This window comes from Haliotis cracherodii, unplaced genomic scaffold (genome assembly GCF_022045235.1).
Source record: "Haliotis cracherodii isolate W230 unplaced genomic scaffold, xgHalCrac1.p SCAF_1, whole genome shotgun sequence".
Lineage (NCBI taxonomy): Eukaryota > Metazoa > Mollusca > Gastropoda > Lepetellida > Haliotidae > Haliotis > Haliotis cracherodii.
The window spans coordinates 7,938,444-7,963,660 of record NW_027266264.1 but is presented as its reverse complement, the minus strand read 5'-3'; the positions used below and the strand labels follow the sequence as shown (position 1 = coordinate 7,963,660).

At 43.5% G+C, this 25,217-nt stretch overlaps 1 protein-coding gene across 1 annotated transcript; it reads left to right on the top strand.

The window, feature by feature from the left end:
- Nucleotides 1–24,073: 24,073 nt before the first annotated feature.
- LOC139454048 (sodium/potassium/calcium exchanger 1-like) lies at nt 24,074–24,847 on the top strand. The gene is made up of 2 exons (XM_071235540.1): nt 24,074–24,328; nt 24,371–24,847. Exons 1-2 carry the CDS (start codon nt 24,074–24,076, stop codon nt 24,845–24,847), a joined length of 732 nt encoding a protein of 243 aa, XP_071091641.1.
- The last annotated feature ends 370 nt before the right edge of the window (nt 24,848–25,217 follow it).

The window sequence follows — 25,217 nt, the reverse complement described above, 5'->3', positions numbered from 1 at the left end:
TTTCCAGAAGTCAGACGCAAACATATTAATCATCGCTATAAAGATAAAGGATTTCACGTAATATTTAGATTCATTCAAAACTATTTAAAACTTATTTATACTTTAAATATTAAGATATAATGATTTATATAAATATAATATATAAATAATAAAAAATTGATATGCGAAAGAAGAAGCACTTTACCGCAATAACTACTCGAATTACTGACCTCTTCAATTACACAGATTTCCCAATTGTTCAGCGTCAAGAATGGTTTTAATAATTTCCTCAATAATGCAGAGTTGTTTGCTGAGGTAATAAACATCTTAGCTTAATAGGCCTACAATTTACTTAAAATAGAATTGTTATTTAAACTTCATTGAATGACATTGTTGTGGAATCAACGCAAGTATCAATAACTGATAATCATGCGTAGGCCTTCAAGTATCAACTGATGAATAAAACCGCTAGTTAATGACCACTAGCATTTGTACAAGATAAACAGACAGAAAAGTTGGCAATTACATACTACTCAAAAGAAGTTAAAGAACGCTATTGTAATATGAAAGAATCGGTTATTCTCTAACTTCTTTTGTGTAGTTTGTATGCTTGTCCCGCCATAATGGCATTGTAAACTGTCCTTGAAAAAGTCAAAGATAATTTGTGTCATGCTACATACGCTGCCGCTGGCACTGAGTGTGTCTATTAAGGCCGATTTCATGACCCAATGAATTAACATTATGGTTGATTTAATTAAGGTCTAATGAGCTTAAGATCGTATTATATTCCAAACGACCATGCCTCCGATTGCATGCCTTGCATATACCGAAAGGGGCCATTTACTGTGTTTCATTAGTCAAACACAGACACGCTATGTAATGGACATTATGTTCACTGTCATTTTAAACGAACTTTGATTTTATCGTCTCTTTTATGTTTGACACGTTACACAACATTGACCCAGAACCTGCAATACTGATTCAGACCAATATCATAATATAAGAGGCAACAAAACCAACCCTTATTAATCGATAGCGAGGAGGGAAATAAGATCAGCGAAGAATTGATCATTCAAAACGGAAGCAGTCACATTCATTAAAGGGACTTCCAACCTTCTGATCTGGTCAGGACCACCGTCCGGCTATTTGCGAAGTTGCAGCGATAGAATCTGACGTTGCCAGATTCACCTTGTATGGTTTGAATTGCCATCAGCCGGTTTGGGGGCTTAAGCACAGCTTCTCAACTGATGGCTAATAACTTGTACAAGACCGATAGGAAGTGGCACACGTGTCTACCCAACATCCCATGTCTAATTCAAATCTGTGTCTGTTTGTCTGTCTGTCTGCCCGTGTCTGTCAGATTCAAAAGGTGTCTGTAAATACCCCTGTGTACACAAATGGAAGACTCGTGTTTTGGTCGTCACTTTATAAACGCCACGAATATTACCCCAGTGAACTACAGTGATCGATATGTACTTATCTATCGCGATCAAGTAGCTGATGTGAGGCGATCAGAGATGCCGAGATCGAACAGCTAGGTCAATTGACCCCCCTCCCCTCCCCATTCCCTACTCCTTCACCCCCTCTCCTCCTGCTGCGACTGATGGTATGGTTACAAGATACTTGTTCTCAGAATCGAGAAAGGGATTGCTAGATCCAATCAGAGATGTGATTGATATCATTGTTTGCCTCCTCTTGGTGGGACAAAAGTTTGTGTGTAAACAAACCTCTTCAATATCTATGGCGGATAATGATCAAGGTGAAGAGATCTTTAAAATATTAAGATGTCAAAATTTAGTATATATTTTACAACCAGTCAAAATATCTGTGGTGAAACATGACGCTTTGGACATGCATCATACATTAAAACAGCTTGTGAATTATATGATATCTAAAGGTAAATGAAGGGAAATCTGGCTTGTATTATTCATGTTCATAACGTTACACACCTAATGTATAATCTAATAGCTAGGGGTGCTTCACGTAATTCATTGGACATACCCATAAGTCGTTAATCCATACATTGGTTAACCTGCTGATCTTCAGTGAGTGAGTTTGGTATAGCGCCGCTTTGTAACTCTGCTTTTTGGTCATATCACAGTGTGTCAGCTGGATATGGAAAATCACGGAGTGACGAGGATTTTAGGCGTTTATTGCTCTGGTGAAACCCTCCTTGGTATGAAGCTGACAAATGTGGAATTCGAACCCGCGATCATACCTTTCTGGCACGCCTAGGGGACACAGCTATTTCACTAGTAACCGTACAATCCGGTTCAAAGGAGCGCTACTGTCAACAGGTTCTGAGTTTTCTTCATGAATCATCTTGCTACAGGTTCATACAATCACGACAGACACTCAAAGAAAAATTACAGGACAGGTAATGTCTTTGACAACTAAAGTTCTGAGTCAAGAACAAGTTATTCTGGAAACCTTTAGAAGAAGAGTTCAAAGCACCTACAGTTCACTAGAAGAAAGAAAACTAGTTAAGTACAAGATCAGCGGTAATCTTAAACACGGCCAATGTGAAGTCTAACTGTAGAGTATAAAGAAAACGGTTTGAGAGGATATCGGAAGTGATGGCCGGCGTATTGTATGGCTTCTTTCAACATGCCCTCATGCTTACGGCTGATTAAAGGAAATCAAACCCGTCCATTATATTGTGACGAAGAGGTAGAACCTTCAAATAGGAACGTGCTTTTACAAACTATTTAAGCACGGGTCAATCAAGGGTTCTGAATAACCTGCAGCAAATTGATTTCCGTTTGACCATTGGTTATAGATATAGATCTTGTCGAGTGGTCAGCTTGGGTTCAACTTGTCAAACCTCTGACCTTAACACAGAAGGCTTCTAAGACCAGTTGTGAGTTATTTCTAAAGGACGAATAATTGAAGGAAGATGGTTGATTTTGCAGCAAAGGTTACTGAAGATCTATTTGTTCTGAGGCAACAATTTACACCGAGTGCATCCCCTGCTGCAAAGCAAATACTCTATGGATTAGAAACACTCTTTAAGAAATCGCCCCATTTGGACAGTGCTCATATATAACAATATAACACCCATATACCTAAAATCTCGAACTTCGATAAGTACCGACTGGGTGAAATGGTACAATTTGTTTGCTTGGCATAAACCAAACAGTTCAGAGGTTTTTATATGGAATAGTCCCGTAGCTAACACTACAAAGGACTGAGATCATTTAATAACGCTCAGAAAAATGTAAAGTCAACCATTTGGCTTAAAAGAAAAGAATTCAATTTTATGTCCAGATGAAAGAGGCCTTTTTCAAACGAGTTTCCTTGCATCATCACTCACGTCATGAAACCATGCTTTTAGAACGTCAGTTTCGTACAAGACAGATTCTTTACGTCGGAAGGTCGTTTACAGACCACCATGTTATTAGCAAGTCTCTCGTATCTTCTGTACCGGCTTCCTTCTATTAATCAAGATACCAAACTAAAACTCTACACTAGAACCGTGTTAGAGTTTAAATTTCATGACCATTCAATTGCTTGCAGTTATCCGAGCTTCATCGGTCCGATCAAGTTGTAAATTCATTTGGCCATGTCCAAAGGATATCCCATTGAGACAAGGAATGACATAATTGCTATTAGTTTTACCCGCTTTGTATATTGTTTTCCCAGGCCAGTGTGGCGCCACATTTGTAATAATGTTGAGTGAAATACCGGAATAGTCATTAAGGTTGATTTGTATAACAAGATAAAACGTTACATAATCTCACAATGATAATGTAAGGTAGAATAGTTTTGCGATAATGTCCTATTCATACTAACCCATTGTACAAATAATGGTATTATAAAACAAATCAGAGACAATTGTGAATATTTATGAAAAACACTAATTCTTCGATTCCGTTTTTCAGCGTCTAACTTCAAAGGCAACACGAGGCAAGGAGGTACACACACGCCCACCCATTTCACTAAAAGCCGATTGCGGAGGGCAGGGAGTAATTAAAGTGAGATAACAGTATTGGAGATATATCTAGTTGAGTCCGTCAGTAAAATGGAATTGTAAAATGATAGTGTATTGTCTGCTGGGAGACAAGACCCTGGTCTAATTATTCAAAGTAAGATACTCTAGCGGATGTTAGAACTATCAGAGGTAGAAAAGATGGGTGGGGTGTTCAGGAAACGGTTGTGGCATGGTGACGGTAGTGCTGGCGGTGGTGTTTATAATGTTCCAGTCGGGCCATAAAAGAAATGCTTTTTGTGAAGGTGTTAGTGCATGGGTCTGTTTTGATACGTTCTGGATTCCAGCACACATGTTTACGTGGATTACTCTAAAGCCGGCTCTAGCTCCCAGAGGAGTATGGGGTTAGAACGCTTTTAGTAATATTCTAGACACATATACAAGAATAGGCTTAGCACATAATGCTCCCGTGGGGATTCAAACACAGACCCTCTGTGTAACGAGTGAACACATTAACCGATCAGTACATATCACTCCAACACACCTGGAACTTGCCAGCCTTTCAGAAACAACCCACTCTGTTTAATCTTTATGTGATTGACCAGTCGCCAGCTCGCTGTTTTTTTAACGCTAAATGTACTGGGGATCCAGTCTGTTTTAGAATCTCATTGCACATACTTGCATGATTTGAGTAAACCTGCAAAAATGTGTCGGCGCTGAAATGTTTATCTGCGTCATTCAACCTCAATTTCTGAAGCCTCAAACAGACATATGTCTAGATGCGACATTCACAATTAATTCCAGAATTCCAGAATATTGTTCAAATATGTTGTTAGCGTGGTTCGTGTATGGTAAACCTTGCTGCCATTTATGAACAATGCTTGGAAACAGATAGATAAAGGGCATATTTGAATAAATCCAATATTGGCCTGTGAGAATTGCAAAGCCTTTGGATTGGTACATATGTGAAGATCAATATGGTTATACGCGTCTCTGTAAATTAAAAGTCGTATATCAAAACCTTAGCTATGGACACAGTAACCTCATCCAGCTCATGGTCATGGGAAAATGATATATGCGATTCTTTGCAGAACCTTTTCACTGAAGAACTGTTAACTGCGTTTAGTCCATATTGCTATGCATATGTTTCATACGTTATCGCCGACACTACTACCTACACCATAAGTTATTGTATCTATATTCACTATATCCCACGGTCATGGGTCTGCATCAGATAACCTTTAGACAGGCGTGTGAAGCCGTGACCCCCGTGAGAGTTAGGTCTGTCTCATTGTACTGTCTGGTTCCAGGCTCAAGTGTCGGCAACAATAGATATGCCCATTGGTCGAGGAAAGTGCAATTGTTCGCGTTACTTGGACGGAATCAATCAACCTGTATGTACATGAAAATCGATAAGGAGATATGTACAAGAACCGACGTCAGAGACATTTGTAAAGTGGAATGATTGGTAGGTTTATTTATGTGTTGAAATTCATTTTTTTGTAATATTTTAATTTGATTTTTTTTTCAAACTGAGAAGAGCGAAAATAGAATGCTGCTTAAAAACACAACACGGTATCCATTTTCAGTGAGACTAAGCAATTATCATTAGTTAAATTGGCCTAGTAATTACAACCTTCTAGGCTTACAAATTGTACCCAAGTTCTGGAGCCTTTATCTTGTGTGCACCTGCTTATGATGACTGTGTTGGCAATTGTAGAAGGTGTGGTGGTGGCCGCACTCTGCACTATACCAACTGTATTGCAGTGGTCTGTACAAAATCGCCTATAAACCAGACAAACCAGTGACTGATTTATGCGCAACGTACCATGCAGTCGAGGTACTTGGTTATTTGCCGATAAAACTGACGTTGGCTTTAACAACGGGAATTATCAGACCACGATAAGATTAATGTAGCGGACATAAAATTTCCGAGTCCTGTTATGGGATTCGAATCATGGAGCTTCTGATCTAAGGTCGAACGCCTTGTCTACATGACCAAGGAGGTTAACCTCGTCAGTAAGCTGACAAGATAAGGATGTCATCTGTGGGATGACTCTGCGCCCTGATACATTAATAATAAAAAATAAAATTATGTTTTTTCCAAAAATATTTTGTTGTTGGGATTTGATGAGAAGGTACAAATGACAGCAATTTATTTACACTCGTAATTGAAGGTTTGCCTATTTCAAGGTTCTAAGAAAGATAAACGAGCTAAACACTATTTATCCTCTGTATTGTCATGCGTAATTACCTCGAGTAATAACATCTGAGTAATTGGTATTGTCAATCAAAAGTGTCTTTCGACACCGATAGCATCATTTACGAGCGGCAGTCATAGTATATTTGGTTTTGATTAATTGTAAATGTACACGTATTTTGTATGCGTTTGTGCTTATAGACATCATGATAGCTTCACGTTGGTTGATATCCGTTCCCCCGGAAATAGTGTTCAAGAGCGCACAGCACATACTACTCTATTCGTATAGTTTTTCTTGATATAATATCCCACCAAGGAGCACATTGGTAGCGGAAAGCTTTGTAATGGGGTGTGTGCTATTGGTTATAGTTTAACTGATATAAAACGTCGTCAGTTTAGGGGCTTAATACATATGTACATGCAGCCATTTTCTGTTCATTATGTGTTCTGTGGTGACATTCTGGTGAAGCGAGGAGCTTCTCACCACTGGAGCAGTATTTCTGCCGTCGCCACGATTAGTTTGTGTTTACCACTGACAAAAGCTTGCTTAGTAGGTCGCGTTGTAACTGACGCTGGATTAAGCCAACCTGGGTAAGTGTTAGTTTACGTGCCCATTTCTTCCTCCGACATCTCCAGAATGTGGTTCACCTTCCCCTCCGCGAAATCAGCCATCTCCTCCACTTCCTTCTCCACCAACTCAACCATCTCATCCACCTCCTCCTCCATAATCTCCAGAATATGATCCCCCTCCCCCCCGCACCAACTCAACCATCTCATCCACTTCCTCCTCCACCATCTTCAGAATGTGATCCCCTCCCTCCTCCACCAACTCAACCATCTCATCCACCTCCTCCTCCATAATCTCCAGAATGTGATCCCCTCCCTCCTCCACCGACTCAGCCATCTCCACCACTTCCTTCTCCACCATCTCCAGAATGTGATCCCCTCCCTCCTCCACCAACTCAACCATCTCATCCACCTCCTCCTCCACCATCTCCAGAATGTGATCCCCTCCCTCCTCCACCAACTCAACCCTCTCACCCCCCTCATCCCCCTCCTCCTCCATAATCTCCAGAATGTGATCCCCTCCCTCCTCCACCAACTCAACCATCTCATCCACCTCCTCCTCCATAATCTCCAGAATGTGATCCCCCTCCCTCCTCCACCAACTCAACCATCTCATCCACCTCCTCCTCCATAATCTCCAGAATGTGATCCCCTCCCTCCTCCACCAACTCAACCATCTCATCCACTTCCTCCTCCACCATCTCCAGAATGTGATCCCCTCCCTCCTCCACCAACTCAACCCTCTCATCCCCCTCCTCCTCCACCATCTCCAGAATGTGATCCCCTCCCTCCTCCACCAACTCAACCCTCACATCCCCCTCATCCACCTCCTCCTCCATAATCTCCAGAATGTGATCCCCTCCCTCCTCCACCAACTCAACCATCTCATCCACCTCCTCCTCCACCATCTCCAGAATGTGATCCCCTCCCTCCTCCACCAACTCAACCCTCTCATCCCCCTCATCCACCTCCTCCTCCATAATCTCTAGAATGTGACCCCCTCCCTCCTCCACCAACTCAACCATCTCATCCACTTCCTCCTCCACCATCTCCAGAATGTGATCCCCTCCCTCCTCCACCAACTCAACCCTCTCATCCCCCTCATCCACCTCCTCCTCCATAATCTCCAGAATGTGATCCCCTCCCTCCTCCACCAACTCAACCATCTCATCCACCTCCTCTTCCACCATCTCTAGAATGTGACCCCCCTCCCTCACCCCACCAACTCAACCATCTCACCCACTTCCTTCTCAACCATCTCCAGAATGTGATCCCCTCCCTCCTCCACCAACTCAACCATCTCATCCACTTCCTCCTCCACCATCTCCAGAATGTGACCCCCCTCCCTCCCCCCACCAACTCAACCATCTCATCCACCTCCTCCTCCACCATCTCTAGAATGTGACCTCCTCCCTCCTCCACCAACTCAACCATCTCATCCACCTCCTCCTCCATAATCTCCAGAATGTGATCCCCTCCCTCCTCCACCAACTCAACCATCTCATCCACTTCCTCCTCCATAATCTCCAGAATGTGATCCCCTCCCTCCTCCACCAACTCAACCATCTCATCCACTTCCTCCTCCACCATCTCCAGAATGTGACCCCCCTCCCTCCCCCCACCAACTCAACCATCTCATCCACCTCCTCCTCCACCATCTCTAGAATGTGACCCCCTCCCTCCTCCACCAACTCAACCATCTCATCCACCTCCTCCTCCATAATCTCCAGAATGTGATCCCCTCCCTCCTCCACCAACTCAACCATCTCATCCACTTCCTCCTCCACCATCACCAGAATGTGATCCCCCTCCTTCCTCCACCAACTCAACCATCTCATCCACCTCCTCCTCCACCATCTCCAGAATGACCCCCCTCCCTCCCCCCACCAACTCAACCATCTCATCCACCTCCTCCTCCACCATCTCCAGAATGTGACCCCCCTCCCTCCCCCCACCAACTCAACCATCTCATCCACCTCCTCCTCCACCATCTTCAGAATGTGATCCCATCCCTCCTCCACCAACTCAACCATCTCATCCACCTCCTCCTCCACCATCACCAGAATGTGACCGACCTTCCCCTCCACCATCCCCTCCTGCATCCTACCAACCTCCATCAACCTCAGACACGACAAAATCGCAACACTACCGATTCAACCAGATTTCCAAATAACATTAGTCAAACTTCTGTAGATTAAATGTTAAATCACAATTGCCTTCTACCGGTGGACCCATTGAGTACACCCTGACCCACAATTGACTCTACGGCCCTGCATGAAGGTGCACACTGATCAATGTTGTACAAGGTGTCTCCACAGATCTGTCTATCTGCTACGTGCCATACTACCATGACATTGTTTAATGTCCACACGTCTTTTTCACATTCCAACTTTGTGATAAGGCAGCTCGATGGAAAGTGGAGAAAATTAATCCTCCTTTCTTGATCCTTACGATCAAATCAAAACGACTATTTCCAAAATCTCTCTCTCTCTCTTTGTCATGGAAAAGTTGCCTATACAAACACGATTGTATACTGTATACATTTACCGAAATTACCTTTTGTCATTAAACTTGATAAACAGATTCCACAGTGGCATTCTTTTGGTGTATGTAGTTTCTGTGATCCCTTGACACTGAAAGACAATTATTCTGTCAGCATAAAAAACAAAGTCTAGCCAGGTCAAATCCACATGAAATCAGCATCAGGACCAACAAAATTTAACATCGAGAAAAGTATTGTGTTATATACGATTTCATAGGCTGTATGTATTTCCATGCACAAGAGCGTCAGATGCCATTTTCATTTTACTGATTTTACCGATGTTAACAGATATAATGGATTTTATTAAATTTCCCCACGTTGAGGTGACATTAAATTTATGCAAACATGTTCATCTCTTTCCAAAGAAAAAGTTAGACAATTTGAAACACCCGAGCCACGACGCTCTGTATGCAGTCAAATACTTGCAACCTGTGAAATTATTTAAATACATTATTAGAAGAATTAAAGAGATCACGCGATTCTTCGGCGAAACTCAACCATGTAAAGTTGTTTACGCCCAGATAAGTACCCCATGGGGTTTCCGGGGAGGAATAGGCTCCACGATTCCAAGAGTTGTCGTAAGAGCCGACAAAGGTGGTGAGATGGTCAGGTTAATGACTTGGCTGCGAAATCGCGCCCCGATGGGGTGGATCGTTGCCTTGGTCATCCAGACATATTTCAGGCCGCCGTGATGAAACTGCACGACTGCCACATCATATAGGGCACACTGGTACACGTGTTGTCGAGATGAAGGGGACCTTACCAACAACCTGTACAACGACCAAGGTTAATGTCGAGATGAAGGGGACCTTTCTATCAACCTGTACAACGACCACGGTTAATGTCGATATGAAGGACACCTTACCAACAACCGGTGTTAATGTCGAGATGAAGGGGACCTTTCTAACAACCTGTACAACGACCAAAGGTAATGTAGAGATGAAGGGGACCTTTCTATCAACCTGTACAACCACCGGTGTTAATGTCGAGATGAAGGGGACCTTTCTAACAACCTGTACAACGACCACGGTGAATGTTGGGTAGAAGGACACCTTACCAACAACCTGTACAATCACCGGTGTTATTGTCTAGATAAAGGGGACCTTTCTAACAACCTGTACAACGACCAAGGGTAATGTCGAGATGAAGGGGACCTTTCCAACAACCTGTACAACGACCAAGGGTAATGTCCGGAAGAAGGAGATCCTTCTAACAACATGTACAACCTGTTTATGTCGAGATAAAGGACAGTTTTGTAGTATACAATCTGTACAACGACCTGAGTTAATTGTTGAACACAGTTTCAGCTTTCATGTTAACCTTTTGAGTTTGTGGTTGTGAAAGAATATGTTGCTAGCAATCCACGCTGATCAATTAAAATGAAGAGAGGGTCAATGCAATGTGTGATCTGGCTCGTCCTGTCAGCATCTTGTTGTCTGACAGCTGGACTATTTATAGGCTGCCGTGATATTACTGAAATACTGGATGCGGCGTAAAACAATATTCGCACAGTCACTCTAGCCTAGTTTAAGAGCCAAGGTGAGCTACAACATCGACATATGTTAATTTAATCATTACATATGTATAGCTAATCCGATAAGCAGTACAGTGTAACTATTTTGTCACTGCAGCAGAATACCATTCCACAATCAAACCACAAGCATATGTGTGATTTGAAACGAAATATAATCCCAAATCGGAACAGATTGAAGATTTAGGAGCGTATTCATGTTATTTCATTACGAAATGCTTAATATGTTTATTTGATATTAACGCTACAACATAAATCCTTCAGCAGACGTCATTAGAGTGGATTATAATAGGTTAAGAAGGACACACAGCCCCTGAGCCAGCCTGACAAGACTGCAGAAATCCATATCTTTGGCTCAGAAACGGGAATCACGTTGAAGCACGAATCCTTACAGGATTTGGAAGTAATCGAAAACTATTTGAAATATAGCACTCTTGATGGTCCTCTAAAGCTGTGAATCACAATGTGATACGCCTATATGTTATATACTCAAAGACATTTATAAATGTGTCATTTGTTTCCCTTGGCGGTGGTGCGGTGAGTGCACAATATTTACTGTCTGGGGTATACAGTTAAAAAATCAACTCCCCAGAGTGCCTATCTTCCAGCAGAGCTACACTTCACGGAATCACTTCTCTAGCGAGACATCGCGAGATGTGCGATCTATCCGTTTAATGGTCACCAGTCGTTTATTTATGGCCGACCAAATCGGTTGTAGACAGACTATTCATAACTGATGAGTTGAGCTGAGAGTGTAATGAGACAACCAGGTTGAAAACAGACAATTTTAATCTATTTTGGTTCACTGACTTGTCGAAGCTGCATTTCCATGTTAAAGCGACTTTGAGGGACCTTTCCGGGTTTGTCGGTGAATCAGTTAAGTCGGATATCCGATAATGGGGATTCTTGGTTCAAAGATCTCCGTTTTCCTATACCGTTACTTTCAGAACATAAACGTATTAAGGAAAGAGGAATCAACTCCCATGGATCACCATAACGTGGACGTGGGAAGAGTCACCATAATGTTGTGAGTGTCTGTTCTTTCATTTTACAGTTGTCGGACTAATGTTAAAAGTAAACAACACGTATGTTCACCACATAACCATAAATTCAAAACGTCAACACTACAGAATAATCGGTCTCCAATATCTGTCGAAACAGATTCCATAGCGCAAAATAAAGTTTGACGAATGGATGGATCACTGATGTCAGCGGTGACTCAAGGTGTTCGTGAAAAGATAAAGCCAGTCCTGCTCTACATGAAGCACCCGTCACTAACAATTTCACACAGCTTTAAGTGTTTATTCTTCTTTCCATTTGATAAAGTTTCTTTTGACCACCAGAATATAACCAGCAACTGAAAAAGACTATTCGAGGTCAACACTGTTGATTATAATTGATGTCTTTTAAAACCTCTAAAACATAAAATGTAAATATGATTAAGAAGCTCTGTAAAGAAAATATTCTGAAAAAGTAGGTTAAATAAGCCAATAATTATGCCTCTAAACGTGTGTTTAGGTTTGTGTTTAGAATCTAAACACGTCTTTCTCAGTGTGTCTTAACTGTCAGTCTGGGTATAGACGTATCCAATAATACGTTTCCTTATTACAGAACTATTGAAATTATGATACATTTTGGCCAGAACTGATTATCCATGCTGAAGAAAAGAGAGCGATATGGTAGCCTAGCGATCTACCAAGGCAGGATTCGATTACCGCTCGAAGCACGAACCGTGTGTCCTCAGTCGTGATATTTCAAAAGGCTACCCGAAGTTGCGCGCTTTTGTGACATCAAGACAATGTTTAGAAAGTGTGGACCATGATTAGTGTAGTTAAAAAGTTGAACTTTACAGACTTGTGCCAGAGGGTGCTCGGTCGTACTGAGGTCCACATGTACACAGTTGTTATCATGTATTTAGAAACAGGTAAAGTGAACGAGAAACAATAAGACATTACGACGTTTCGCACGACGGGTTATAATTCCCCCACACGTCCTGGCGTGAGAGTGATTGGCGCCTGCCGTTCAAGACGAGGACCTCGACAGTGAAATGACATTACCGTGTCTGTGACAGGTTGGGACACAAGCAGCATTAGTCATGCTGGGTAGAGTGCATTGCCCAGTGGAGATTATTCCCGCATCCAGAAGACATCCCGGCTGACAGCAGAGATGTCAGGGTGCCGTTGGTATTTTCCTGTTTCTCTGAGATCCACAGTCTCTTATTTTAATGTCGACCATTATCTCCTCATTTCGACAAAATGTCCCCATAAGGCAATGTATGACCATGCGAGATCTGCTTCTTCTTCTTGTGCCAGTATGTGAAGAAATTGTCATAAGTTAATACTGGTGTACTGTTCACTTACTAGTTCCATCCAAGAAAGCAAACATGAATCAATAGAAGGTATCTGTAATATTAGAGAACTGGGTTTGATGCCGCTTTGCCAGATCATCATTTATTATATAACGGTATGTCAGCTTAATGATACTGGAATGACCAGAGTAACGTAGGCTGGAGACCAGAAACCCTCAAACACCCTCAGAGTTGAGTGCCGACTATAATATTTCAGGGGGCGGTCGGGTAGCCTAGTGGTTAAAGCGTTCGCTCGTCACGCCGAAGACCTGGGTTCGATTTCCGAAGATCAGAACACCCCCCCCCCCCCCCCCCCCATCTCAATCCCACCCTGACCAATCTATATGTAAGTCCTGAATGACGAAATTCAAAAATGATTTTTAAATACTCTTAACAATTACCTGTTATCACAATTACAACTTTCGAAGTAGTATATTTCACATTGCACAGCGAGCCTAAAGCCACTCGTGCTTCCAAACCGCTTGGGACACTTCATTTATGCTACTACCAGTATTACAACTATTTATCACCTCCTTCAGGTGACGTCAGTGACTAGATTTGATGACAGGTTCCGACTCGATACATCTTGTTCACCTTTGACCCCAACCTTCAACAGAAAATTGCCATTTCCCTTAATACGTCAGTCAAAGCGTCCCTTGGGACCTAATCCAATACTACCATCGGTTTAATTCAATCACGTCTCCCATAAAGAACAAATGTGAAGTGTTTTATTCACGAATGGGTTTTACTTAAGATCGTTAGCAAACGTTGAACAAAGCCAGACTCCAGGAGCATTTGATTACAACTCAGGGTAACCGGGGTCCGACTTGCTTGTCTATAAGTCTTTATTATCTAACTTCAACTAGATTAAGGGAAACACCAATTTATATTCAGAGTAAAATTCCGAAATTTCTTTAATGTAATTGTAGCGCTGGTTTCGAAGTTACAGTTTGCAGACCTTTCCATCGCGGCGTTCCAGTTTGTTAGTGAAGGCGAGTAAACGAACAGTTAGACATTAAGACAGGCATCAGTGTATACAGATTGGTTGCATAAGGGGTACAAAATAAAGTGTTTGCTTTTAAGAAAAGTTGATCTTGATCTTGCCATGGCTTAGAAATTGAAAATGATCTAACCAATATGTCACAAAAAAAACAACAGAGACCCTTATCATGACAGATATTGACCAAAACCTTTCCAAAAAGACCAATTCCAGAGAAATAAGATACTAAGTTTGGTGATAAATTAATACATATTACGATTTTTTTACCTCAAGCTCATTTACAAGTTTTCATCACCTCATGACCTTGACCTTGACCTGACATGTTTCATAAGAATTTTGAAATATATCCATAACAGAATGTCCTCTGGTACATATTATCATAGCACACTATAAATGAAAATGAATGCAAACGCCTTTAACAATACCCCTAACGGTGACCTTGACGGGACATGTCACCAACAGTGGATGTCTGTATGACCTTTATACACAAATGCAAGCCATCTTATAAATAGAAATTGGTATTACATTCTTGAATGACATTCTATTGTTCTAATAATGTCACGATTGCACCCCAAGTACCAAGATGTCCTACTCCCCATTGTTCTCGATACCTTAGGTTTGGTACCTCCCAATCTGTTGACTGACATTGGGAGAAAACTCGGGTTTGCTACCAGGAATACAGCCCCTTTGACAATCTGGGTAATGCAGAAGGTTACAGTGCTGGGGAGTCTTCAAATTCTTCGAAAGGTTCTGGGTTCTTTGCTGCATTTTAATTTTATTTTGTACATACTACTACTACTACTACTACTACTACTACTACTACTACTACTACTAATAATAATAATAATGATAATAATAAACCCGGCGGCGGCGGTGATTAAATTCCGAAAAATATTTAAGCTTAAAGAAGTCCCGTTGCAAATTAAAATGTGACTTATCTTAATATTATCTTAACCGTCGGACCATTTTAGTTTGTATCCAGTTATTCAGTCCTACCCGTCGTATTCGCTTAGGGCTACCATAGGGAGCTATAACCTTTAGTCGATAATTATAAGAAAATACTAATCAAAACGCGCCGTCTTATCTTATATTCCTTTACTGAGTCTAGACTGACTTCATCTTTTCTTTACCTTAATGAAAAATGCATATGTTAATAGTGAACCGCAAAAGAGGTGAGGTGAAATTGAGTTTAATGTCCCGTCCCCTTAATGCCGAGCGCCAGACAGGGTAACAACAAGTACTATGTTGAACGTCTTTTAGTATGACGCGGTCGGGGATCGAACCCCGGACCTTCCTCTCTCCGGGCGGACGTTCTACCACAAGACCACGGAGGCGGTCGAACCTCAAAAGAAACGTCAATTAATGGAAATACTTTCCCATTGAAATATCAAAGCATTTTTGGGAGGCATTACTTTTTTGAAATTAGTCTTTATCCAAATTTAATGTTAACGGCCAAAAAGTGACACAAATATGGACATAATGGGTCGCCCAAACACAGATTAACAAACGACCATGGTACAAGGTCCCGAATGCTTTCGATGAAAATAAAATGCACTTGCGTTTCCTTGTGCCTTTTCTGATAAACAGCACCCCATTACTTGGATCGCAACAATCTTGTATCGATGCTAGCGCCATGCCAAGACTTACGAAGAATCAGATAAACCAGGCTTTCGGAAGACTGAAATATTTCGTGTGGAAGCCACTTTTGAATAATAGATAGATACCTGTAACAACGTGTTCATGGTAACTTGCAATACAACAAAACCAGAAATTATCTGTCAGTAGTTTAATTAGAGAGGGTTGCTTCTATAATCAGATGCCTGGAGGTTACTGAAACAGACTAATTTTGCCACAGACTGCTTCGGGATCTGTCCCAGAAGGAAGGAGACGGCGTGAACGACATAATTACCTTTGGAGGCGCTCTCACTTCGATCACCCAACAAACCATTATCAGAATTCGTTTATACCTAAGATCTCTTTCACAAACAAACTCCAGCAAACCATTAAACATTCTAGTAGAACTGCTAGTGTATACAGTCGGTTATGCCCCGTGGGAACCCCGGGTTAGAATAGGTCACCGCAACCATTGTTGGCCGTAAGATGAATGGATCGGATGCTCAGGCTCGTTGACATGGTTCATTACGTGTCATCGTACCCTAACGACCTGGATCGTTGCTCATAATATCAATCACTGGATTGCCTGTTCCAGATTCGATTATTTACAGCTGCCATCACATAGTTGGAATAATGCCTTTTGCGGCGTTAAACAAAAACAAACAAATGAAACAGAGGATCACTTGCCATGGTCTTAGGAAGTGATGCTGTACATTTTTGGTAATTTCCAAAGGATGTTTAGGCATTTCCGACAGAGAGGCCGCAAATCTAATCTGCCACATGCCAGTGTTCGTGGCAAGCACTAACGCCCAAATGACGGACCGTGGCGAGGCAGGATCACTTATCTAAATTAAATCGTTTTGGTTCTCAAACAAGGAGGCGGCAATATAATACACAACCTTGATATACTAACGGAAACTATTGAGTCACCTTAGCCCTTCCTTTATATTAATATGTCAGTAATCTCTATGTTGAATTATTTATTTCATTCCAACCCAGTGTACTGTCTCTAATCGCATCGATTTGGTGGTCGAGGTGCAAATACAAATGATTGGCAAACTAATTTCAATTTATATACGCAGTTGCACAGTTAAAAGGTCAATGATTGCTTTAAGATTTAAATTACAAAACAGCCTGCGTCCTGGGATCACAGGCTCCAAACTATCTTTGTTTTCGTAGAAGTTTGTGTAAGACCACGTGAAGAGTATCACAGCAAAAAAAGTGTAGGTTTCCGTCTTCCGGAAACCTTCCAGATACCTTCAGCAACCTTCAAATTTCTTGGTATTTTCAGAGTTGCGTCCCTTGGGCACGCCAGAAACCTATGATTGTGAGTTCGAATCCCGGTTGGCCCCGATTAGGTTTCTAGTTTTGTCAACACCATACCCGTGCTCGTGGGTTTCACCGAAGTGGTAAACGTCTGAGACCTACATCACTTCGGGCTTTCCTCCCACATTAAGCTGACACGCCGTGATATGACTGGAATACTGTTAAAAGCGGCGTTAAACCCAACTCACTCAATCACTTGGTATTTTCAAGATATTTTTTTATGTGTTTCACACTTAAGTGAACAAAATGCACCCCCCAAATTTTGACATTATTTTTGGAAGGTTTCCGGAAGGTTTCCGGAAGGTATCCGGGCCGGATCCAAAATGGGAAGGTATCCGGACGGTTTCCGGAAGGTTTCCGGAAGACGGAAACCTACACTTTTTTTTGCTGTGTATTTATGTTATTTCACGGAGTATGAACTTATTACAGTGGGAACACCCAAAAGGACCGTGAAAACATTATTTAAGTTATTTCACGGCTAATGAACTTAATGTTGAGGGGAACGCCCAAACTGACGCTGGTCTAAGATGTTTTCCACTTTAGTGACAGATGCCTTGAACTCATAGAGGATGCTGACATACCAAGACCACGATCCACAAAGCGTTCTGGCGCTTCATCAGTCAATGGTATGGGTGTTAAAACAGTTGTAGTGACAGGGACGTTTTGTAGAACGGGGCCAATATATCGTGGCGAAGTCAGATACACGAACAGTGGATCCTGACAAGACAAAGGCGAGCAAAGAACCAATGGACCCCTACCCTCAACACCACCCTACCCTCACCACGAAGCATCTGAAGATGGGCCAGTATAAGAGTCTAATCCTGTGTGAAGATCATCTTCACCATGGACATTTAACGTGCAATCCTACTAGATTGTCTTTCTGGAATGTTGACGCTATCATGCATGTGGCTGCTCCTCAATTGATTCTTTCTATAGAAGTCACATTTGCAAGTACAAACAGTCTGCAAGGTGGACAGATAACCTTTTCGGGACATTCTCGTGACAATGCAAGCGTAGCTACATGTGTCAACAGTAATCAATATTCTGCGAAAGATAATAATTACAAATTTGTAATTCTATTCTATCAGTTACCGATAGACGGAAATCTGAAAATCAGCCCGTTCCGCTGAAGCTTTATCAGAGCTTTAAAAAACGGTGACTGATAACATACATTAAGACGAACCTGTATCCGCTTACTCAGAAATGGGTTTGAAAATTACGTTTTTTGTTGTTTAATGAGTCTTTGAAACTCAGTGTTGTCACAGATACACCACCGATTGATTATGTGGCATTTTTTTCAGGTCAAAACTTGTAATTGTCAGCAACGATCCCCATTTTCTCGGTATTGATCACTATGATCGAACTGTGATGCTGTTCGACTTTATAAAAACGACTCCACATGCCCAATAATACTTAGCAGGTGTTTGTTATATACCCGCCCGTAATAAGCTGGCCTTTATGTGCCATATATCGACTGGTAAATGATACCACTGATGGCGCTAAATCAGCATCTTATAACGTGGAATAGCCACTCCGGCCAATGTAATCATACGATAACATCAATATGATCACAGACATATATCGCCCACGCTAGGCCCTCGAAACAGACTACGGCCGTTATTAACAACGAAATTGTTTAAAAACAGCATCTTGTTTACCTTGTCTTATGAGAGGACAAATCGAAGTAACTTTAGCTGTAACGCTGAATTCAGCGTCTATAGTCTGCGATAAAGGGGTTGAAGCAAATGTTGATCATAAGGAGAGTCAGTGAGAAAGCGAATATTGGCAGGGGAGAGATGATGGTCTGAGACGTCAGTTGGCGAGGATAATAATTTCCAGAGAGAAGAAGGGACTGAATTTATTACCAAAGTTCTTCACGGCATTATCAGTTTTAGAGTGAGTGAATATGTTTTTGACGTAGGGATTCTGGTCAGCAACATCATGAAGACGGACAAAGAACATTTTTTCGGTTTATTAACCCGTGTCTTTGTCATGTGAACACGTTAAAACCACAAAGCTACCAAACAATCCCTCATTTCATGAAGTTTAGTGTGACGATACATTTGGAATTTCCAATACCACTCATGTTATACCTGTAAAGGGATGTGAAGGTTAACGCTGTTATCTGTCACACCAATAACAATATTTCATGTTTATCTGTAGCCGGTAACGATTTTGTAAATCACGCCTGTACGTTGGATGCTGCAAACCACGCCACGTTATTGGATCTGGCAAACCACGCCACCTTATTGGATCTGGCAAACCAAGCCACCTTATTGGATCTGGCAAACCACGCCTCTATGCTGGATCTTGCAAACCATGCCTCCCTGATTTGATCTTGTAAATCGCGCCATCATGTTGGATCTTGTAAACCCAGTCCCATTGTTGGATCTTGCAAACCACGCCCCCATGTTGGATCTTGCAAACCACGCCTCCATGTGCGATCTTGCAAACCACGCCTTCATATCGGCCCTTGCAAGCCACGCCTTCATATCGGCCCTTGCAAACCACACCTTCATGTTGGATCTTGGAAACCACGCCTTCATGTTGGATCTTGCAAACCACGCTTTCATGTTGGATCTTGCAAACCACGCCTCCATGTTGGATCTTGCAAACCACGCCTTTATGTTGGATCTTGCAAGCCACGCCACCTTGTTGGATCTTGCAAACCACGGCATCACGTTGGATCTTGCAAGACACGCCACCAAGTTGGATCCGTCAAACCACGCCACCATGTTGGATCTTGCAAACCACGCCTCAATGTTGAATCTAGCACCTCGCCACCATGTTGGATCTGGATATCCTCGCCACCAAGTTGGATCTGGCAAACCACGCCACCATGTTGGATTTGGCAAACCACGCCTCAATGTTGAATCTAGCACCTCGCCACCATGTTGGATCTGACAATCCTCGCCACCAAGTTGGATCTGGCAAACCACGGCATCACGTTGGATCTTGCAAGCCACACCACCTTGTTGGATCTGGCAAACCATGCCACCATGTTGGATCTGGCAAACCACGCCTCAATGTTGAATCTAGCACCTCGCCACCATGTTGGATCTGGCAATCCTCGCAAACATGTAAAATCTTGCACCACGCATCCATGTTGGATCTTGTAAACCAGGCAAATGTTCTCCAATAGTTTGCCAGAGGAAAGGTCAGTTGGTCAAGAGTCAGTACTGGAACTGTACCGTAATTACCTTGTTTGCAGCTAGGACGTCAAATAACTAGTATTCTTATGCATAAGGATGGTAGATATTTCACGTCTAGGCAGTACACCAAATGTCACTTACAGTCTAAACGGCAACCACGTGGAGGGGTCAATTATTTTCTATTTAAGGAATTGTTATATATGGTAAAGCTATATTGTGTACGTTTATAAAAGTTTAAAAACGAATGCATACTTGGTGAGGGAAAGTTACGTGCTCACTGGTTGCCCTCTATTTATTTCTGTACTAAAGCGTACTTTCGCTCGATGGGTGAGTGAGTGCATGTTGTCTTACGCTACAGTCACTAATATTGTAACAATAATTATCAAGGCGGACTGTACACTATGTAATAAGACTGGGACCCGTTCCATCAAGCGATCGTTCAGCTACAACTGTCGTCAGTCCATATAAAAGTATGGGAGTTACGATCACCTTATAGCTAAGATTGCTATGTGGAACGGTGCTTTGGACCAGAGACACCAATGCAAGGGCAACGATCATCTCCCCGTAGGACTACACCCATGACGACCATACATAACTCGACATCTGTGATCTTATCTTCAATTGAGTTTCATGGAGTACTGGAAAGGAACATCACAAAATGAAAGCGTCATTTGGCAACTGGCGCTCAGAACATGATTTAAAGTATGGAAGCGACTTCTACAAACATCGGTGTCAGCTGGTAGGATACCGATAACGCGCCCATATGCCGTGTACAGTCTGGCGCCCACATCACACTGATAGATGACGTTAACAACGACACCTACCTGACAATCTTGAAACGTTTTTCTCAACTATCGGAAGTATCGTCTTTCGTGGTGCGTTCTGGGAAGTCTCTCGGAAGATCAGATCTCTGTTCCCAGTGAATCGTGTAAATCGACTTGACAATCTGATATCTCAAATAATGAATATTTACCTAGATGCACCGACCTGTCAAATCTACGGCTGAAAAGGCACAAGTTAATCTTGTAAGATAGGAATTAACGATCTGACCGTGTTCCGGAGCCGAACGAGTTCTTCAGCGTCAAATCCTATCTAGCGGAGGCAGTCGGTTATTTTAGCAGCACTTGAATACAATTGATATTTACCTAGGTTCTTCCAAGTGTCACTTCTCCTTTCTCGTAAATCATAGACGGCATCAGAGTGAAGGAAGAAAGGAATGATAACGATCGGATACAACAGGGAAACTCGGAAGGGTCCCTGTATCGGTCTAACGGGACAGTCGAGGCGTATGAACGAGGATAGGAACACTTGCATCGTTTGCCAACACTTTCCACTGGCCGCGGAGTGTTTGATTGTTGGTGTTAAGAGTCTCTGAATAATTTTGTCCGTTCAATCAATGCTGGTAGCACAATTGTCAGGCATCCCATTCTGTAGTTGAGATTCGCTCACGTTTCCCAATAACTGGCTTTGCCGGTTTGTTTTAACAGATTCGTCGCTCAATAGTGTTCTAATAGGCCGCACCGCCCGCATTACCCTCTACGGAATGAGGGTCTCGATCTGGTATGGACCCCGGACTTTTACACAAAGATTCGATACTCTTTATTCAAGTCCTAAGCCATAACGATTAACTAACCACACTTACTTTTTATCTGTTTCCCTTCGGAGAGACTACAATCTTCTGTTTATTCAAACTGATAGATTGTTGATGGTGAATCGAAAAGATCAAATAAGATCAGAATTTGAAAATCAATTCAATTTCATAAAATCGGATTTTTAAAAATGTTTTATTACAAAAACGTATTTTTGGTAGCAAAATTTCCCTAAGGTAAATACACGGTTATTTCTCAGGAAACTAGCCCCGCGCCAAGTGTTTTCGAATTCAAGTCAACTTTCTACACGATTGTTTCAAACGTGATTGATTCATCTTTTGTTTTTCTCCTTTACATTTCAGATCAATCGATTATCTGAGATGCACAGTCTTAGCGTTCTACTCCATCTCCGGCTTCACGTTGTGGGAGGGGCTGAACAACGGGGGTAGGGGAAGGAGCAGTGGAGGAGAACAGTGGGCAAAGGAAGCGTGGAGATCTTTAGGCAGCGGCAAAGGATGGACGAAAGGGGAATAGTTAGGGAACGGGTTACTGTGGAAGGGGTGGGGAGCAGGGGACAATGGGTGTGGATGGCGAGCAGAGGACAGGGGAAGTGGATGTGGAGCAGAGTGCAGAGGGAGTGGATTGAGAGCAGATGAGAGGGGAAGTGGATGGAGAGCAGATGAGAGGGGAAGTGGATAGAGAGCAGATGAGAGGGGAAGTGGATAGAGAGCAGATGAGAGGGGAAGTGGATAGATAGCAGATGAGAGGGGAAGTGGATAGAGAGCAGATGAGAGGGGAAGTGGATGGAGAGCAGATGAGAGGGGAAGCGGACAGAGAGCAGATGAGAGGGGAAGTGGACAGAGAGCAGATGAGAGGGGAAGTGGACAGAGAGCAGATGAGAGGGGAAGTGGATGGAGAGCAGATGAGAGGGGAAGTGGATGGAGAGCAGATGAGAGGGGAAGTGGATGGAGAGCAGATGAGAGGGGAAGTGGATGGAGAGCAGATGAGAGGGGAAGCGGACAGAAAGCAGATGAGAGGGGAAGTTGATAGAGAGCAGATGAGAGGGGAAGTGGACAGAGAGCACATGAGAGGGGAAGTGGATGGAGAGCAGATGAGAGGTGAAGTGGATGGAAAGCAGATGAGAGGGGAAGTGGACAGAGAGCAGATGAGAGGGGAAGTGGACAGAGAGCAGATGAGAGGGGAAGTGGACAGAGAGCAGATGAGAGGGGAAGTGGATAGAGAGCAGATGAGACAGGAAGTGGATAGAGAGCAGATGAGAGGGGAAGTGGACAGAGAGCAGATGAGAGGGGAAGTGGATCGAGAGCAGATGAGTGGGGAAGTGGATAAGAGCAGATGAGAGGGGAAGTGGACAGAGAGCAGATGAGAGGGGAAGTGGATAGAGAGCAGATGAGAGGGGAAGTGGACAGAGAGCAGATGAGAGGGGAAGTGGAGAGAGAGCAGATGAGAGGGGAAGTGGAGAGAGAGAAGATGAGAGGGGAAGTGGAGAGAGAGAAGATGAGAGGGGAAGTGGATGGAGAGCAGATGAGAGGGGAAGTGGATGGAGAGCAGATGAGAGGGGAAGTGGATGGAGAGCAGATGAGAGGGGAAGTGGATGGAGAGCAGATGAGAGGGGAAGTGGATGGAGAGCAGATGAGAGGGGAAGCGGACAGAAAGCAGATGAGAGGGGAAGTGGACAGATAGCAGATGAGAGGGGAAGTGGACAGAGAGCACATGAGAGGGGAAGTGGATGGAGAGCAGATGAGAGGGGAAGTGGATGGAGAGCAGATGAGAGGGGAAGTGGACAGAGAGCAGATGAGAGGGGAAGTGGACAGAGAGCAGATGAGAGGGGAAGTGGATAGAGAGCAGATGAGAGGGGAAGTGGACAGAGAGCAGATGAGAGGGGAAGTGGATAGAGAGCAGATGAGAGGGGAAGTGGATAGAGAGTAGATGAGAGGGGAAGTGGACAGAAAACAGATGAGAGGGGAAGTGGACAGAGAGCAGATGAGAGGGGAAGTGGACAGAGAGCAGATGAGAGGGGAAGTGGATAGAGAGCAGATGAGAGGGGAAGTGGATGGAGAGCAGATGAGAGGGGAAGTGGACAGAGAGCAGATGAGAGGGGAAGTTGATAGAGAGCAGATGAGAGGGGAAGTGGATAGAGAGCAGATGAGAGGGGAAGTGGATAGAGAGCAGATGAGAGGGGAAGTGGATAGATAGCAGATGAGAGGGGAAGTGGATAGAGAGCAGATGAGAGGGGAAGTGGATAGAGAGCAGATGAGAGGGGAAGTGGATAGATAGCAGATGAGAGGGGAAGTGGATAGAGAGCAGATGAGAGGGGAAGTGGATGGAGAGCAGATGAGAGGGGAAGCGGACAGAGAGCAGATGAGAGGGGAAGTGGACAGAGAGCACATGAGAGGGGAAGTGGATGGAGAGCAGATGAGAGGGGAAGTGGATGGAGAGCAGAAGAGAGGGGAAGTGGATGGAGAGCAGATGAGAGGGGAAGTGGACAGAGAGCAGATGAGAGGGGAAGTGGATGGAGAGCAGATGAGAGGGGAAGTGGATGGAGAGCAGATGAGAGGGGAAGTGGATGGAGAGCAGATGAGAGGGGAAGTGGATGGAGAGCAGATGAGAGGGGAAGTGGATGGAGAGCAGATGAGAGGGGAAGTGGATGGAGAGCACATGAGAGGGGAAGTGGACAGAGAGCAGATGAGAGGGGAAGTGGATGGAGAGCAGATGAGAGGGGAAGTGGATGGAGAGCAGATGAGAGGGGAAGTGGATGGAGAGCAGATGAGAGGGGAAGTGGATGGAGAGCAGATGAGAGGGGAAGCGGACAGAAAGCAGATGAGAGGGGAAGTTGATAGAGAGCAGATGAGAGGGGAAGTGGACAGAGAGCACATGAGAGGGGAAGTGGATGGAGAGCAGATGAGAGGTGAAGTGGATGGAAAGCAGATGAGAGGGGAAGTGGACAGAGCAGATGAGAGGGGAAGTGGACAGAGAGCAGATGAGAGGGGAAGTGGACAGAGAGCAGATGAGAGGGGAAGTGGACAGAGAGCAGATGAGAGGGGAAGTGGATAGAGAGCAGATGAGACAGGAAGTGGATAGAGAGCAGATGAGACAGGAAGTTGACAGAGAGCAGATGAGAGGGGAAGTGGATCGAGAGCAGATGAGTGGGGAAGTGGATAAGAGCAGATGAGAGGGGAAGTGGACAGAGAGCAGATGAGAGGGGAAGTGGATAGAGAGCAGATGAGAGGGGAAGTGGACAGAGAGCAGATGAGAGGGGAAGTGGAGAGAGAGCAGATGAGAGGGGAAGTGGAGAGAGAGAAGATGAGAGGGGAAGTGGAGAGAGAGAAGATGAGAGGGGAAGTGGATGGAGAGCAGATGAGAGGGGAAGTGGATGGAGAGCAGATGAGAGGGGAAGTGGATGGAGAGCAGATGAGAGGGGAAG

Coding starts and splice junctions, on each gene's coding strand:
- LOC139454048 (XM_071235540.1), top strand. CDS start 24,074: ATGAGAGGGGAAGTGGATAGAGAGCAGATGAGAGGGGAAGTGGATGGA. Junction 24,329..24,370: donor GAGAGCAGATGAGAGGGGAA/GTGGATGGAGAG, acceptor GATGGAGAGCAG/ATGAGAGGGGAAGTGGATGG.